At 44.5% G+C, this 14,650-nt stretch overlaps 1 protein-coding gene across 4 annotated transcripts in view; it reads left to right on the top strand.

The window, feature by feature from the left end:
• Positions 1-9,506: 9,506 nt before the first annotated feature.
• KIAA1549 (KIAA1549 ortholog) overlaps positions 9,507-14,650 on the top strand; it is a 144,523-nt gene continuing 139,379 nt past the window's right edge. For 2 of the 4 annotated variants that reach the window (XM_050324614.1, XM_050324617.1), the window contains exon 1: positions 9,510-9,841. In XM_050324614.1, coding sequence (XP_050180571.1) covers positions 9,730-9,841 — 112 coding nt within the window. In that variant the 5' untranslated portion in view covers positions 9,510-9,729. Of the gene's footprint in view, positions 9,842-14,650 lie in introns of all 4 variants that reach the window. The other 2 variants (XM_050324616.1, XM_050324615.1) reach the window with 2 other exon arrangements.

A 14,650-nucleotide genomic window follows, 5' to 3' on the forward strand; every position in this document is an offset into this window, starting at 1 on the left:
GTATTTTTCTTGAAGTCCTAGATCCTGGAGTCATGTGATTTAATGAAAGCTTGGACTTCACATAAAAAGAAAAAAAAGCTCAATCTTTTTTCTTAGATTGTGGAGTAAAACTTGAAGATACGAACTGTAAAGGCCCCAAAAAGGGAAAAGCAAATATTAAACCAGACATGTATGATTCCTTAGCCAGCCTTATGATATCTTAATACTCAGATTTGAACACCATGTAGGCGTTAATGTAGTGTTAACATCATCCATTGCCTGCCTTCCAAAACTCTGTTAGCTCTGTTATATATGTAAGGAAAAAAGGATGTAGTTCTCTGTATGGCCTTCCTCTTTTCTCCCCCTTCCCCTGTGTATTCATAAATCCACACTTTGCCCTATATGTGCAGCTCAAGAGACATTTAGAGGTACAATTATGGTGCAAACATCACTGGGTCATTACCACAGAAACACAACAAACCACTAAAGTATAAGCTAAAGTATATGTATTGCAGGCCTGTGATGTTAAAATCAGATTTCCTTAAAGTGCCTTTGGTTGCAGATAATGAAAACAGCCTGTACGGCAGAAGACCACTGAAAATAACTTCTAAAGAAAGGATCCATTTTTACAATAGCAGCATTTCATCTGATGTGCAGACCTTGGTTCATAACTGAAAGTGAGACAGCCAAGGGAACTAGTAGGATTAAGTAATGGGAATTCAACCGAACGATGTTTTGCATTCAGGTAATTGCCTGAAATTGGGCTATTAGTGTAAGTTTTGCAAATTGCAATAACATAAAACAAAGAGAAATATTCCCAGTGTATACATTCAACTAATGTGCTAAAAGGGAACCCCAACTGGTTTCAGACAGAGCACAGAGAACTTTCATTAACTCTTCAGAGCTGTGTCCAAATATTGTTTTCAGCCTCACAGGTTCCTCAAATGGACTTTCAAAGGGAAACTCTTTTTATCAAACACTGAGTAAATAAACATAATTTAACAGTGAACTTGTGGTTTTCACTGGCAAGGACACTGCTAACATGTCCTTTATCTGACCTTAATTTAATGTTGCATAAAATATGACTGAAAAGAACTGGAGAAGGAAGGAGTTCTGTCTCAAATTGCAGATGCTCGCTCCAGTAGCTCTCCTAACCAAACGTCAGCAGCAGCTGCAGCTCGTGCCTTTTTAACTTCTACCATGGGACAAGATTACTCTGTCCTGTGGCTTTCCCCTAGCTCAGCAGGAAAGTTATCAGGAGTGGTGTCCTAAATCCTTCTTTGTCTTAACTTCTTGGTCTTTACTTTTTGCCCTGCATTTGCTCTTGGGACTCCTCAGTATTTAGAACAAGCATTTACAGAGGTCAGTTTTAGAAGCAGCTTTTGGCAGTGCAGCTCCACTCCAGGAAAGTCATCAGAGCAGACAAATACTGGCCCACCATGGACTCAGGCTAATTATTCTAGTGGTCTGACCTCAGTCTGGGTAATGCCTGCTGCTGTGGCACCTGAGAAGGAAGACTGCACTCAGTGATGCTTTTATCTTTATTGAAGACTTGGCTGCTCAGGACCATGTGCCAGCCACATGACTCGCTGGGCTGCTGAGGCAAATGCCCATGTCACCAATGCCTCTGTGGGGTTTAGAGGCAATTTCATATTTGCCTATGTCTTCCCTCCCATTTTTAAAGGAAAGGAAATAATTTTAATGATTTCTGTGATGAACATAAAATCTGACAATATCAAATAACCAATTAATGTATCTGTGTCAGTAATTCAATCTTGTTCCCAGTGTTTTTCAGCTTAAAATCCGTATCAGAGTACAGAAGAAAACACCACATCAGCAACCTGTAATGAATGTTAAACGTAAAGACAGCTGAGCTGTGAATAAGAGGTACCTTAGTAACGCCAGAGCTTTCAGCTCATTTCTCTGTCACTGAATTTAGCAGCAGAGTAAGTCTTCAATGGCATCTAATGTTGTTCCCTGGACTCTGCTCTGTGCCCAGTCTACATAAGCCTTAAAATTCCAAGGGTTTTGTCGCTGTTCTTGGAGGGTGATTTCCATGCTGGTGTATCCCACTGCCAGAAATTTTATCCGGAGGTTCTGACTCAGGTTTGCCTTTTTTTTTTTGGATTAAATTATTTCTCTTTCAAATGCTGTCCTTAACAAGCTCTTCTTTTTCTTGATGATTAAGGCTTTTCAAGGGTTTTATGCCTCTCTATTATGTCTGCCTGTCACAAGTCTGTACAATCGTTTTTTAAAGTTTACTTAGGGCACAGCTGCGCTGTGACACACCATGGTGCAAATATCCCTGAGGCAAAGCTGAATGAGCCAGCTCCAAAACTGGGATTTGTACTCTGGCTGTTTAATAGAGAGAGACAAGAACCATCTTTTCTGGCTCGCTTTGCTCTGTGTCTGTTGAATTTGATACAAAGGGGTCCTGGTTTGCAGGCAGGGTTTGTAAGCTCTACTTTTGGAAAAGAAAAAAAGTAATGAAAGTAACAAGGGGTTGCACACCCCTCTGACTGCAGTGTTCAATGCTAGACAAGAGTGTTTGGTGGGGGACAATGCTGGTTGAAGCAAATAATGTGAAACATGGTTTAGGAATCACGGAATTTGAGCCTCAAGTATAGTAACATAAAGTGAGTTTCTTGCTTTCCAAAGGTTTGGATGGTGACATTTCACTGAAAGATAGGGAAGCAACACAGAGAGAAAAGATCTTTAGGGTGACATAAAGGCAGGAAGACTGCGGGAAGATGAATGTGAATGAAGAAAAAAGAGTAAAGAACAGAAGTGTAGGTATTTTGTGGCAGCTATTGAATGGGAGGGGGCCTGGGGTTGTAACTTCTAGAGGGACAAGAAACCATTAGCAGTAGGAAACCAAAGTAGATTTGAGGGAAGGGAAAAGGGCTGTTAAAACATTTCTCTCAGGAAGATCAAGCTACTAGCATCTGTCAGCAGGAGCAAAAGCTCACTAGAGGGGAATGTCATGGACAAGGTTTTGAAAGTGTACCTTCCAGCTGTTACTGCTAAAATCTGGCAAAGCATCTACTGATTGATCTTACTTTCCAAAAAACACTGATCTTTGACTGGCAAAACTTACTGATCTGCCTTGTTCATTATATAAATTAGGAGAGCAATTGAGTAATTTTTGGTATAAACTATATCAGGGCCAGACAGGAGGAAGCCTTATCTTTTCATATGAAGTCCAAATGGTTTCCGGGATGGGATGGGAGATGTACCCTGAATTATGAAGTGATGACTAGAAACAGATGTGGGGGAAGATTTTGCAAGGTCTGGGTATTTTTTGGAAGTATTTATTAACATTGCATAAAGTGGCAGGAAGGTTTGTTGATTCTGTTTTGTGGGAGGAGTTTAAAGGATGTATGTGTAAGTGACCTTTTCAATGAACACTCTGTTTAAAATGAGATTACTAAGGATATTTTATAGTAAATTCACTGTACTTGAAAACTACTTAAGTTCCAAAACTACACGAACAAGATCTGGCTTGCTCTTTTTTTGTGTGTGTCATTCCATAACAAAGAGAAGCAATCTAATTGCTGTTATGAACAGAGCTATAGCGTTATTATAGTATTATTTTTAATATGGTGAGTTAGCTAACTGGAGATATTTTTGGTTGCTCAGTGAATAAGAATGAAGGACAGTTTGAGAGAGCAAAATGTATCTGTGGTGCAATAATTTCTGAATATGGTATGTCTCTGTTATAAAATGATACATTATGAACAAAATGGGATACTTAAGGTCAAGATTGTTTGCAAACATAAAGGAAAAGAGACCAATGGCTCTGAGATCTACACATCTCTTTACTGGAGGAACACTAAGCCCATTTATTCTAAGATTGCCTCAGAAAAACTGAAGAGACAGGAATTTGAGGTAAAAGGTTTTGGCAGGTTGTGAAAGTGAGGGAGCCAGAGGAGGCAATCAGAGTAACCATTCCTAGGAGGAGTAGTATGAGGCTGTATATCAGAGACATTTGTTGCAGACCCAAAGCCAAAGGTCCAGGAACTTGATTAAATAGACAGCCTGAGATATTTGCAAGGAGATGACGAGCCTTTCAGTGAAACAGATATGCACTTGGGAAGTCTCTGTAATGTCTCAATGAAATCTGTAGTGGAAAATAGGGAAGAAATAGACTAAGAGTTGCCTTCGTATATTCATATATTTCTCCAGCTTAGAAGGTCAGGATTGAAAACACAGCATACACGATTCTCTTGTCTTTTTTCTTTTTGCATAGAGACAATCTGGTATTTGTATGGCCATTTCTGGTGCCAGTTGCCAATATTGCTTCTGTTACAACAGCTGCAACACGGGACCATACAGGAGTATCTTCTTAAGCTACACAAATACAAAAGTTGATACCCTAATGAAGTTTGGGGTTTTTTTTCCCTTCCACCTTTTAACCCAGAAAACATACTTTCTAGTACCTCCCTTTGACTTCCTAGAACAAAACCAATCTCTTCCGTTAGCTGGCTTCTGGTGCCAGCAGCTGTTGCGACTGTACTTCATCATCTAGTTAAAAGGAACAGGGCAGAAGTAACCTGTAGCACAGGCTTGCATCAAGCAAAGTATGAGAGTTCAGAAATAGAAAAGAAGAGCACAATAAGACTGAGCTGTATTGTTCTGTAAATGGTTTGTGCCGTTTTTATGTCGCATACCATGAGACTTTACGTAACACACAGCTTTGCAGAGGGTATAAGGAAAACATTAACAAAAAAAAAAAAGCACTCTCTGCTCCCTTAGACACAAGTGTTGGTGAGAAAACTAGTCATCTGAGAGCATTAGCCCAACAAATTGTCAGAAGGTCTTCAGAAAGCCACGCTAGAATGCTGCCCGCAAACATTTTTCTCGAGGGGTAGTTCAGTCAATTGGAAACATTGACAAAAATCTATTTCTTCACAAATTTCAGCAGCAGCAAAAGAGTAGCAGAAAAGTCCAAACTGTTGTTTTTTAACACAAATATTGTTCACAGAAGGAAAATATACTAGCAGTATTTCTGGTCAGTGAGTCCCAAACCAGTAATAACTGAAAGTTAAATTACTGAGCAGTTGTCTGGATCCATTGGAAATAATGTTGATTGTTTCTGATTCACTCCATTGTCTCTGAACCAGGGTTCTGATGTGCAATTTTGAGAATCATGTTTCTGGATCTGGGTATTTCGTTTGCCACAAAAAGCAAGGTGATTTGCAAATACATCGAGGTTGGCAAGAGGATCTAATTTCACACCTTTTCTTCCGGCAAAACCTGGGCAACTAGAAGAAGTGAGCACTTCCACAAAGAGCCTTCTGAGGACGTTCTTGTTTCTGTCATTGTAGTGTGGGAGAAGGTTTTCACTGCTGAGGTTTCAGCTTCCAAATGCCCCTCTGTGTGTGCTCACTTGGGAGGTTCCTATCTACAATGTTGTGCGGGTTTCCCCCTGGCCTTGCACCCTTTAAAAAGTAAACTCTCAGTTTCCAGGTGAAACCTGTCATCATCAATCTAATCATACTTTGCACAGCCTTTGATTTTTTTTTTGCATCCTCAGCCTTGACCCAGTAATAAATCAGAGTAGCCGTCGCTGTAGTGGAAAGCACAGTAATGTCAAAAGCTTCCTGGTGTATGAGCAATGGGAAGTCATTCAGCAGTAAGTAAATAACCCTTGTAAGCCACACTGTTAGAAAAGATTACTTCTAGTCTCCCCTTAAGCAGGATGTCTCATATCTTACTCTATAGCACCATGGATTGCAGCAGGATACCACAGGGAAGAGAATTTCTCACCCTCCAAATCAGTTACTTCTTGTAATGAATTCTTCTGCAAGCTACAGAGTAAAACTTAGTTAAAATTATAGCTAGTTTCAGTTTATGAGTTTGCAAGATTCCAGGATTTCCGGCCTGTATTCACGTCCTAGCAAAATCTGTTGTAGTTTTTCAGATTTTTATTTTATTGGAACCTGAAGCCTCCTATAGATCTTTGGGGTTTTGTTTGTTTTGTTTTGTTTTGTTTATACTGATATAATTAGCTGTCATTCTTAAGATACTTGCTTGAAGCATATAAGGTGTTTGGGGGTTTTTTGCTGTTCCAAAGGGAAAGGAAAAACATCATCTCCACCACAAATCCCAGCATGTCATCTGACCAAGGGATATGTGTGGAAGTTCTTGCTGGATATTCTGTAGCACCTTTTATCTACATCTGTAATAGGTGAAAAGGAACAGAGAATGAAGGTGGTGAGGGTGCCCTGACACAGCCTGAAGAAGTCCTGAGGAATGCACAAACAGAAGTACAGGCTTGAAGCTGTAACCAAAAGAACACGTCCTTTGTTACAATTCCTCCTGTACAGAGGAAAAGAGGACTTTTTTGTAAATGAGAAGTACACCAAAAGTCTCAAAAGACACAGAAACTGTGGAACGTGAACCCAAACACAAGATAGGATTATTTTCGTGAACTGAACTCAGGGAACTGGAGCAGGAAATCGTGTTAGCTGAGACAGTGAATGAGTTAGCAGTTACGGTGTATTTCATTATGGATAACATCTCAGAAATGTGAGAGAAGTTGTCTCACACTTTAGTCTGGGAACTTACCTTTGTATCTCGGTGAAACAAATTATCTACATGCAATCTGAAATGTACTACAGGCAGCCTTACGGGCCCTATTACTAAAGGCACTGTTAGGATGACAAAATGTGGTATCTTTCAATGAAGATGATAGGGTCTGAAATATGTTTTGTAATTAAGTATTTCAAGGGTCTTAACTGCCAGAGCTCCCACTGAATCTGGAGCACGGATGGATTTTCCTGTTCTCTTGCTAAATACTTCTGAGGGCTAGCTTATTAAAAGAAAAAGAAAACCACTTTTTGCAAACAGAAAGAGTATGTGCCTGCACACTCCAATGCCAAACACACGTGCACACTGATGCTTAAAATGAAGGCATATTGGAGTAACGTGGTGGAGTTCAAGGTGGCTATTGTTTAGCCTGCACTGCAGATCTGCAGAAGAGGTTGGGAAGGACAAGAGAAACAGAGGGAGGTGGCAGCAAGGAAGCACCTGACACGGCACGTATCCACAAATGGTGGGTAGGTAATCATAAAAAAAGGCTAGAGTGCTCTTTTGAGCTGAGCTGTTTTCAGGGCCTGACAACTAGCAAAGAAAAAAAAATTGTGTCCTAGTGGGTTCTGGTTTTAGAAAATTAAAAGGAACATCAAAGACATTCTTCTCTCTATCAGCAATGTAATGCAGCAGAAACAATCCTCAGGCCTTGTTTGGGTATTTTTTGTGTTTTTGTTTTGTTTGTTTGTTTGTTTGTTGTTTGTTGTGTTTTTTGTTGGGTTTTTTGTTTTGTTTTGTTTTTTGTTATTTGCTCAGATAAAAGAAAAAAAAGTGGATGTTATGCAAGATTTTCTGCATTCAGTTTTCTGTTAAATGTTTCAAAAACCATGGGTTGGGGTTTTTTTGTCCTACTGTGGTCTTCTTCTTGCAATGTTTAACATCTTTGCATGGGATTTTATAGCTTAGATTTTTAGCTTAGCTTTAAGATATGGGTTGTAAACACCCATGAAATGTTCTGTAAAACATCGCTCCACTGTACAAAATGAAAGAAAATTATATTGTACTGACTGAGACTTTTAGAATGAAAGTGTAGGTCTTGTGCTAGAAGGCCTGAAATACTCACCAGAGTAATTGCCTTTGATAAAAGAGAGGGCATACATGGGCATTTTAACTCTGAAAATGTCTAACCCAAAACCAGCTAGGTTTTTTTTGAGATTTCATGCCCTCCCCTTACTCACTGTGTCTATATTGAGCCACAGCTTCAGCTGATGTGATTTCAGCTTTGCTTGCAAAGGTTTGGCCATGCTTTATTTTCCTTTGCTGTCTGAGTGATACTATGTTGTATGTCCAGCTAAAACGTATTGCTTTATTTCTCTTTGTCAGCAAAATGAATCCTTTGCTCTTTACATCCATATCTGGGAGTGAGTTGTTTCTGTTGCGACTGATGTGTGCCGAGAAAAGCCTAAGAAAGTCCCCTGATGAACTGATAGTCTATTTAATTGTGAGCGCAGCTCTAATTCGTGCTGGGACCTTTTCCCAGCTGTCACTGGTGCTCCTTAGTGACTGTGTGCCCTGGCAGCCAAAAGGTGTCCTGAGTTGCATCCAGCAGAGCATCTCTGGCCAGCTGAAGGAGGTGGTTGTCCTGCTCTACTCTGCTGGTGCAGCTTCACCTTGAGCACTTGTGTGCAGTTTTGGGTGACACAGTGTAAGAAGGATGTAAAGCTATTAGAAAGTGTCCAAAGGAGGGTCATGAAGATTGTGAAGGATCTAGAAAGAAAAACATACAAGGAGTGGCTGAGGTCACTTGCTCTGTTCAGCATGAAGAGGAGACTGAGGAGAGACCTCACTGCAGTCCAGAGCTTCCTCACCAGGGGAAGAGGAGGGGCTGGACCTTACCTCTCTGTGGTGATCAGGGACAAGACCCGAGGGAACGGCATGAAGCTGTATCAGGGGAGGTTTAGGTTGGGTATTAGGAATAGGTTCTTTCCCCAGAGGGTTGTCAGACAGGGTTGGAACAGGCTCCCCAGGGAAGTGGTCACAACACAAAGCCTGACAGAGTTGAAAACAACACTCTCAGGCACGTGGTGGGGTTCTTGGGGCTGTCCTGCCAGGAGTTGGACTTTGGTGGCTTTGCGGGTCCCTTCCAGCTCAGGATATTCTGTAGTTTTATGACTGCTGTACTCAGCCGTGCGCCTGAGGAGAGCAGGGCTCAGGAAGAGCTCTGTGGTAAAAGGGTCCCCCGTCTTTGTGCCCGATATCCCCCAAAGCAACGCTAATGCGTGGATGTCCTGCCACATAGCTGTGTCCTCATTGCTGAGCCTTCGCCTTTCCCGCTGGCACCTGTATTACTGTTTCATCTCCGAAACTCCGTGCACAGCCTATGGGAAGACGGGGCTGACCTCAGGCACCACTCCGCCTGCCCTGGGGGCTGAGGGACGGCATAACCATCCTCCCGACCTCGCTGTGCCACGAGGGCAGCGCAGTCAGGAAACAGCTGGTCCTGGGGCCGCCCTGCTCACAGAGAAGGTACCGGGAGCCACGGGTGACTCAGACGGCCCCTCAGCACTTCCAGCCGCGTTCCCGGGACGAGGCGGGCGGGAGGCGTCGGCAGCAGCTGCGGCCGCCCCGCCCTCCGCGGCTCCCGCGGGGGCGCGCCCTCGGCCCCGCCCCTCCGCTCCCCACCGCCCCGGCGGAGGGGGCGGGCCGGGCGCGCCCCCGCGCAGACGCGGACGCGGCCGGGAGCGCGCAGGTGGCGGGCGGGCGGGCGGCCCGGCTGTGCGCGCCGCCGCGGCCGGGCTCCGCCGGGGCAGCGCGTCGCCGGTGGGCGGGGAGCGGGCGGTGGGTCCGGGCTGCTGCTTCTGCTGCTGGTGGTACTGACCGCCGCCGTCTCCTCGCACGTGAAGGGCCGTAGCCGCCCGGTCGCGGAGCCCCCTGTCCCGCAGCGGGGGCTGCCCCTCCGCTTCCGAGCCGCGCCGCTCGCCCCCGCCCGCCGCTCCTGGGAGGCGCCGTGGCGCTGCCCCCGTGAACACTCCCCACGGGGTGGGCGTGGGGAAGGGTGGGTGCTGCGGCGGCCTCTCGTCCCCGGGCGTCCCAGCCCCGCCGGCGGTGGATGCGCCCGGGAGGAGCCGCCGAGCCCGCCCAGCCCTTCCAGCCCCCCGCGGGGGGGACGCGGGGGCCGCCGCGATGACTTGACGCCGGGCCGGGCCGTGCCGTGCCATGGAGGGGATGACACGCTCCGTGGTGGCCGCGGCGCGGTGGCGGCCGGCGCTGCCCGCGCTGCTGCCGCTGCTGCTCGCCGTGCCGGCTCTGCGGGGCTCGCCCGCCGCAGGTAAGGGAACAAAGGGGGCCCGGGGGGCAGGTGTGCGGGGCCGGGGCCGTGCTGGGAGCGGGGCCGTGCGGAGGGCGGCAGTGCCGGTAACAATGCGGCGGTGCCGGCGGGCGGGGGCCGGCCGGGCTGGGCTCAGCGCGGGGGGCTCCACCAGAAAAGGCGCGCATTGTTCGCAGGCAGACGGCGAAGGCTCCGGCACGGGGCCGCGGGCAGCCCCCGGGTTCGGGGGATGGGACCCGACCCGCGGGAGTGAAGAGGAGAAGCGGTATGGGCAGGGGGGACCCGGCGTTTCGGGCATATGGGGTGTCCTGTGCTACAGGCGAGCGCCCCGAGTTGTGGCCGCAGCGCCCGCGGCGTTTGGGGTGACCCGTGTTAGGCGGTGGGAGCACCTGCGGGGTGCAGGGCAGCCTGGCTCTCCTTTGCCTTTCCAGTGAGGAAGCACCGGAGCCCCTCGAAACGGACAATGCGACTTTCCAAGCACCGCTGTGGCATGACTTGTGTTTGGAGAAAATGGTTTGGGCTCCAGGGGGTGGTGTATTCTGTAGGTATTTCGAAAAAGCCATGAATCAGTGACCCCCTTTTTTTCTCTCTTCTTTTCTCTAGTGGCTCTAGATATCAAAATTAGTCTGTAGTTAAGCAGACGGTTTAATCACAAAAATGTCTCATTTGGTTCTGCTCCCATAGCACTTCTTGGTTCATCTTTAATTCTTTTTTTTTTCTTTTTTTTTTTTTTTTCAAATTTGAAACTACTACCATTTCTTGGAAAGGTACAGTTTTGCTGTCAATATAGGTTTTCTTTTTGTTAGATAGCAGGTATAAAGTAATACATTTTTATCAACATCAGGAAGTTGTTGGTAAGTGGGTAAGAAGTGATAAGAACCTGCATTAACCTGTTTCACGAAGTGGACCAACTAGTGTTGACTCTTACTTGAAGAGAATTGTGGTGATTATTGTTGGGTGCTTAAGAACCCTTGGTGTTACAAAACGTGCTTATCTCTTTAATAATCCTTCATTTCACTTCTGAAAGTAGTTCTGTTCTGGTGGTGACTAGCTGTGTTTTCAGAGAAGTTGTGCTCTCCTCCAGCTCCCCTCGTAGCCAACAAGAGATGTTCCATTCCAGCCTACGTGAAAATTGATAATTTCTAGTAAACTTCAGCGGTTCTTTTTCTTATATAGAACAGGCTTTGCATACAAATAGGAGGCAAAGCAGTAGTTTCGTAAGTTGGAGATTTGCTTGGGGTTTTTTCCCTCTTTAATAGAATGGCTGGGTTTCTTCTGTATTTTCATAGTAAGTCAGTGAAGGCTTTTGTTTAATTGTTTCTCTAATACATCATAGCTCTTACTTAAACATGGCTGTGAATTTCTGTAAACATTTCTGTGATTATTGTGCATTCTTGTATAACTTAAAAACAGCAGTAGAAATGTTATGTAACTCAGCCAGTGTTAGGGCTACTGGAAGAGAGCACTCAGAGACAAAAGATCTTGCCCAAAGCGACGCTTTCCTGCTTGTTCTAGGGCAGGAGCCTTCAAGCTGTTTTGGTTTGAGAGCCCTTTAAGTTTTCTCTTCCCATGGGGCATGTGAATCATGTACGATGAAGTTGAGGATACTAAGAGCAAACTTGCTCTTCCAGAGGATGCTTTTCGTAGGCATCTCAGAAATGGTCCACTGAGTGCAGAGATTTAAAGTCTGCAGGTTACGGAGAACAAGGATGTCTTGTTCCTTTTGGTTAAGGTGAAATGCTTTATTAAAAAGTGTGGCAGGAGCCTGATTTCTCTGTCAGGGGCCCCTTATGTTTAGAAAATTCAGACACAGTCTTGAATCTTTTCTTTAGCCTTGAGATGTTTTGATGGTGTAATGGGTGGTGTGAAACAGAAGACCTGTATACTGACCATATGCAGTAGGCTTGGACAGCATTCACTTACCTGATCAACAGATTTCCAACTCTTGTGTATCTCCCTAGGGTGCAGTTCATGTGCTTTTCAGTGCCATTTGGTCTTGACCAGTCTAGGAACAACTCTCCCACAGCTCTGAGTTATGCAGAGGAGGCATACAGTAAGAGTGGAATGACCACTTGCTCACAGTTGAAATAGCAAAGTCAACGTCAGCACTTAAGAAAATCTAATAGTTAATCAACTCAGGTTTTGGAATGCTTGATCCAGCTCCCACTGAAGTCACATGTCACTGAATCAGGGTTTCAGCTTCCACAGCTAAGCAGATGCTGAACTCTTAATATGTGGTTGTACTGCCAGAGTGCTAAAGGTAGGTCTGCATTTGAGCGCCTCTGTGAAGCAGGGATTTTGTCCAGGCTCTGTGCATGTCTTGCTGCTCAGCCCAGGCTGTGTTTTTGCTTTTGTTCCATTGCACAATCTGTGCAACTCCCGCACTGACAATCAAGAGGGTTTATCTTGTCTCACTGCACTGTTTTCATGAGAGGGAGGAGAGCTGTATGTTGGACTCTGAAAAGACTGCAGTGAGTCTCCTCAGAGACTCAAGGACCAAAGACGAGTTGTGGAGGTCAGGCAATGTACCAGATGTAGCTGCCTTATGGGACAGTTGCAGGATATTGTTTATTCAAGTTAATTGCATGAGTCTGCTGCAGACACTTGAGTTGGCATCACGTCTCTTGTGGCCTGTTCAGCTTGTCAAGCTTGCTTCCAGTTCATTTTCACAGAAGACCCATATGGTTGGAGCTTTCTCTTTAAGACTGCTTTCTATGCTGTTCTTGCTTTATTTATGTCAGCCTCGTGTCTACAAGCTACACTTGTAGTCTTGCCAGAGGAAATGTGTTTTTTGTTTGCATGTTCTTTCAAGAAGTTAGAATGCTCAACAAGCTAGTGGACAGTGCAGCTTTTTGTTCAGTTCTATCTGTTTTGTGAGTGACATTTGTTTTCTGTGAAGCAAGGTCTTAGCCTTCTCAGGCAGGGCTGGGACATGAAATACAGCGTGCCTTTAGCAAAGTAGGCTTTAACAGCTTTGACCTACCTTGGGTAATAGATTTCAGGAACTGGGCACATTAAAGAGCAGTGATTCTTGCTGCAGCACAAATCTTTTCCAAGAAATCTTGGGAAGCTGATGATTGTGGTAAATGGCAGGTTCTGACATCCCAGTTCTTACTTGTCAGTTCAGAATGTGTGTGTGCGTGTGTGGGAGTCGCTTGGGAGAGAAATGAAGCAGAATAGACTTCTTAATAATACAGTTTCACTTCAGCTGTGGGAGACATGGCTTTCCTTCATTTGAAAGTAAATCTGTTTGTGGCTGATGTCCTAAACTACCAGCGAGTCTCCAGCCTTGCCCATTGTGGCACAGAGTATGAATAACACCAGTTGCGTAAGTCACTATGGACGATACCCTTAACTACCAGTGTGTCTCCAGCCTGGCCCGTTGTGGCATACAGCACCATTAGCACTAATTGCATAAGAGTTATTAAATACACTGTGTCCTGGGAACCTTTGTATAAGTAAAAAGCTGTAAGGAAATGGTTGTCCTTAACTATGGGATTACAAGGCAAAATTTAAGTCGAATGGTAGCATTAAATAAACAATGCAGACTTAATTTCTGTTTTGGCTCATGTGTAAGAATCATGTTTTCATGGAGTCCTTTTCAGTATGGTATGGACAGTGTTTTTCACTCTGGAGTTACATGATATGATGCCTTTTTTAATCCCTTGAAAACTCATATATTTCTATGCTTTTTTTAGTGATTGCTGAACACACATGAGCTCGATAACAAATTTGATTGACACTCCCTATATGTACTGTATTTTCAGCTGTTGATGTTACTGGAGACAGCTGTTTTGGAAGACTAAGGGAAAACTTTTCATAAGAGCAATGCATTAGTGATTAGAGATGGGGTGGGGAAGATAAAACTGAGTATCAGTACTCTTATTCCTGATACATTGGTGTAATTAATTGTATATAAAATGCTCAGAAAAAACACTGAAAAATGGTAAACTGGCCTAATTGTGCTAGCTCTTACTAAAGTTTTAAGATGTTATGTGTCTAAGAAGTGTTTCTGCTTTGCAGTGGCATTGAGAACCAACTTAAATATTTCAATTGAAATTTTATAAACTGTGCATTTTGCTATGGGCTGAAACTTTTTTTTTCTTTGCAAAATGTCAGTTGAAAGAGTTCAGCTACTTCTGATGTTGAGGCAAGAGGAAAACAATTGTTTCTGCTTTGAGTTCTGCCAGCTTCTTTTCTGAAAAAGAGCCCTTATGCTTTGGAGCATACAGTTAAACTTTGGCTGATTGTGTCTGCTCTGAAGGGGATGTTTTATTCAGTGCTGCTTTGAAAGTGATTTTTTTTCAAAACCTTGCAACAGCTGAATTTAGGCAGACATGGCTGTGATAGAGATGATACCTTTTTTTGTCTGCTAAAACTTGAATGTAGCCTATTTTCATGGGACCTCACCTACTTATTAGTACTGACCAGGGAGTGCCACCTGGGCAGATGTACTCAGCAGGCTTCCCATAGCCTAAAATGTTATGTAAAAGATTGGACTTGGCTATGAAAGTCTATCCAAACTGCTCCAGAAGTGGGATTGGAATGAGCTTTAGGACTGAGAACTGGCACCTACCTGCCTGCCTGTATTTAAGGACATGTCTCTGCTGTGTACTGAAGTGCTTTACTTTCTTTAGGGGAACTTGGGCATCTGCCTTCTGGTGTGGTGGTGTGTGGTGGTATTTGATTGCATTAGGCCTAAGAGTCAAAACAGAGAGAGAAGGCTTTAGAAGGAGCCAGCAGGGGACTTGGGTTTAGTTTATGGTGAGGGTCTAAGGTAAAGAGAAGGGCCTGTGGATCTTTCCAGTC

Source organism: Myiozetetes cayanensis, unplaced genomic scaffold (genome assembly GCF_022539395.1).
Source record: "Myiozetetes cayanensis isolate MyiCay16 unplaced genomic scaffold, myiCay2020 scf3, whole genome shotgun sequence".
Taxonomy (NCBI): domain Eukaryota; kingdom Metazoa; phylum Chordata; class Aves; order Passeriformes; family Tyrannidae; genus Myiozetetes; species Myiozetetes cayanensis.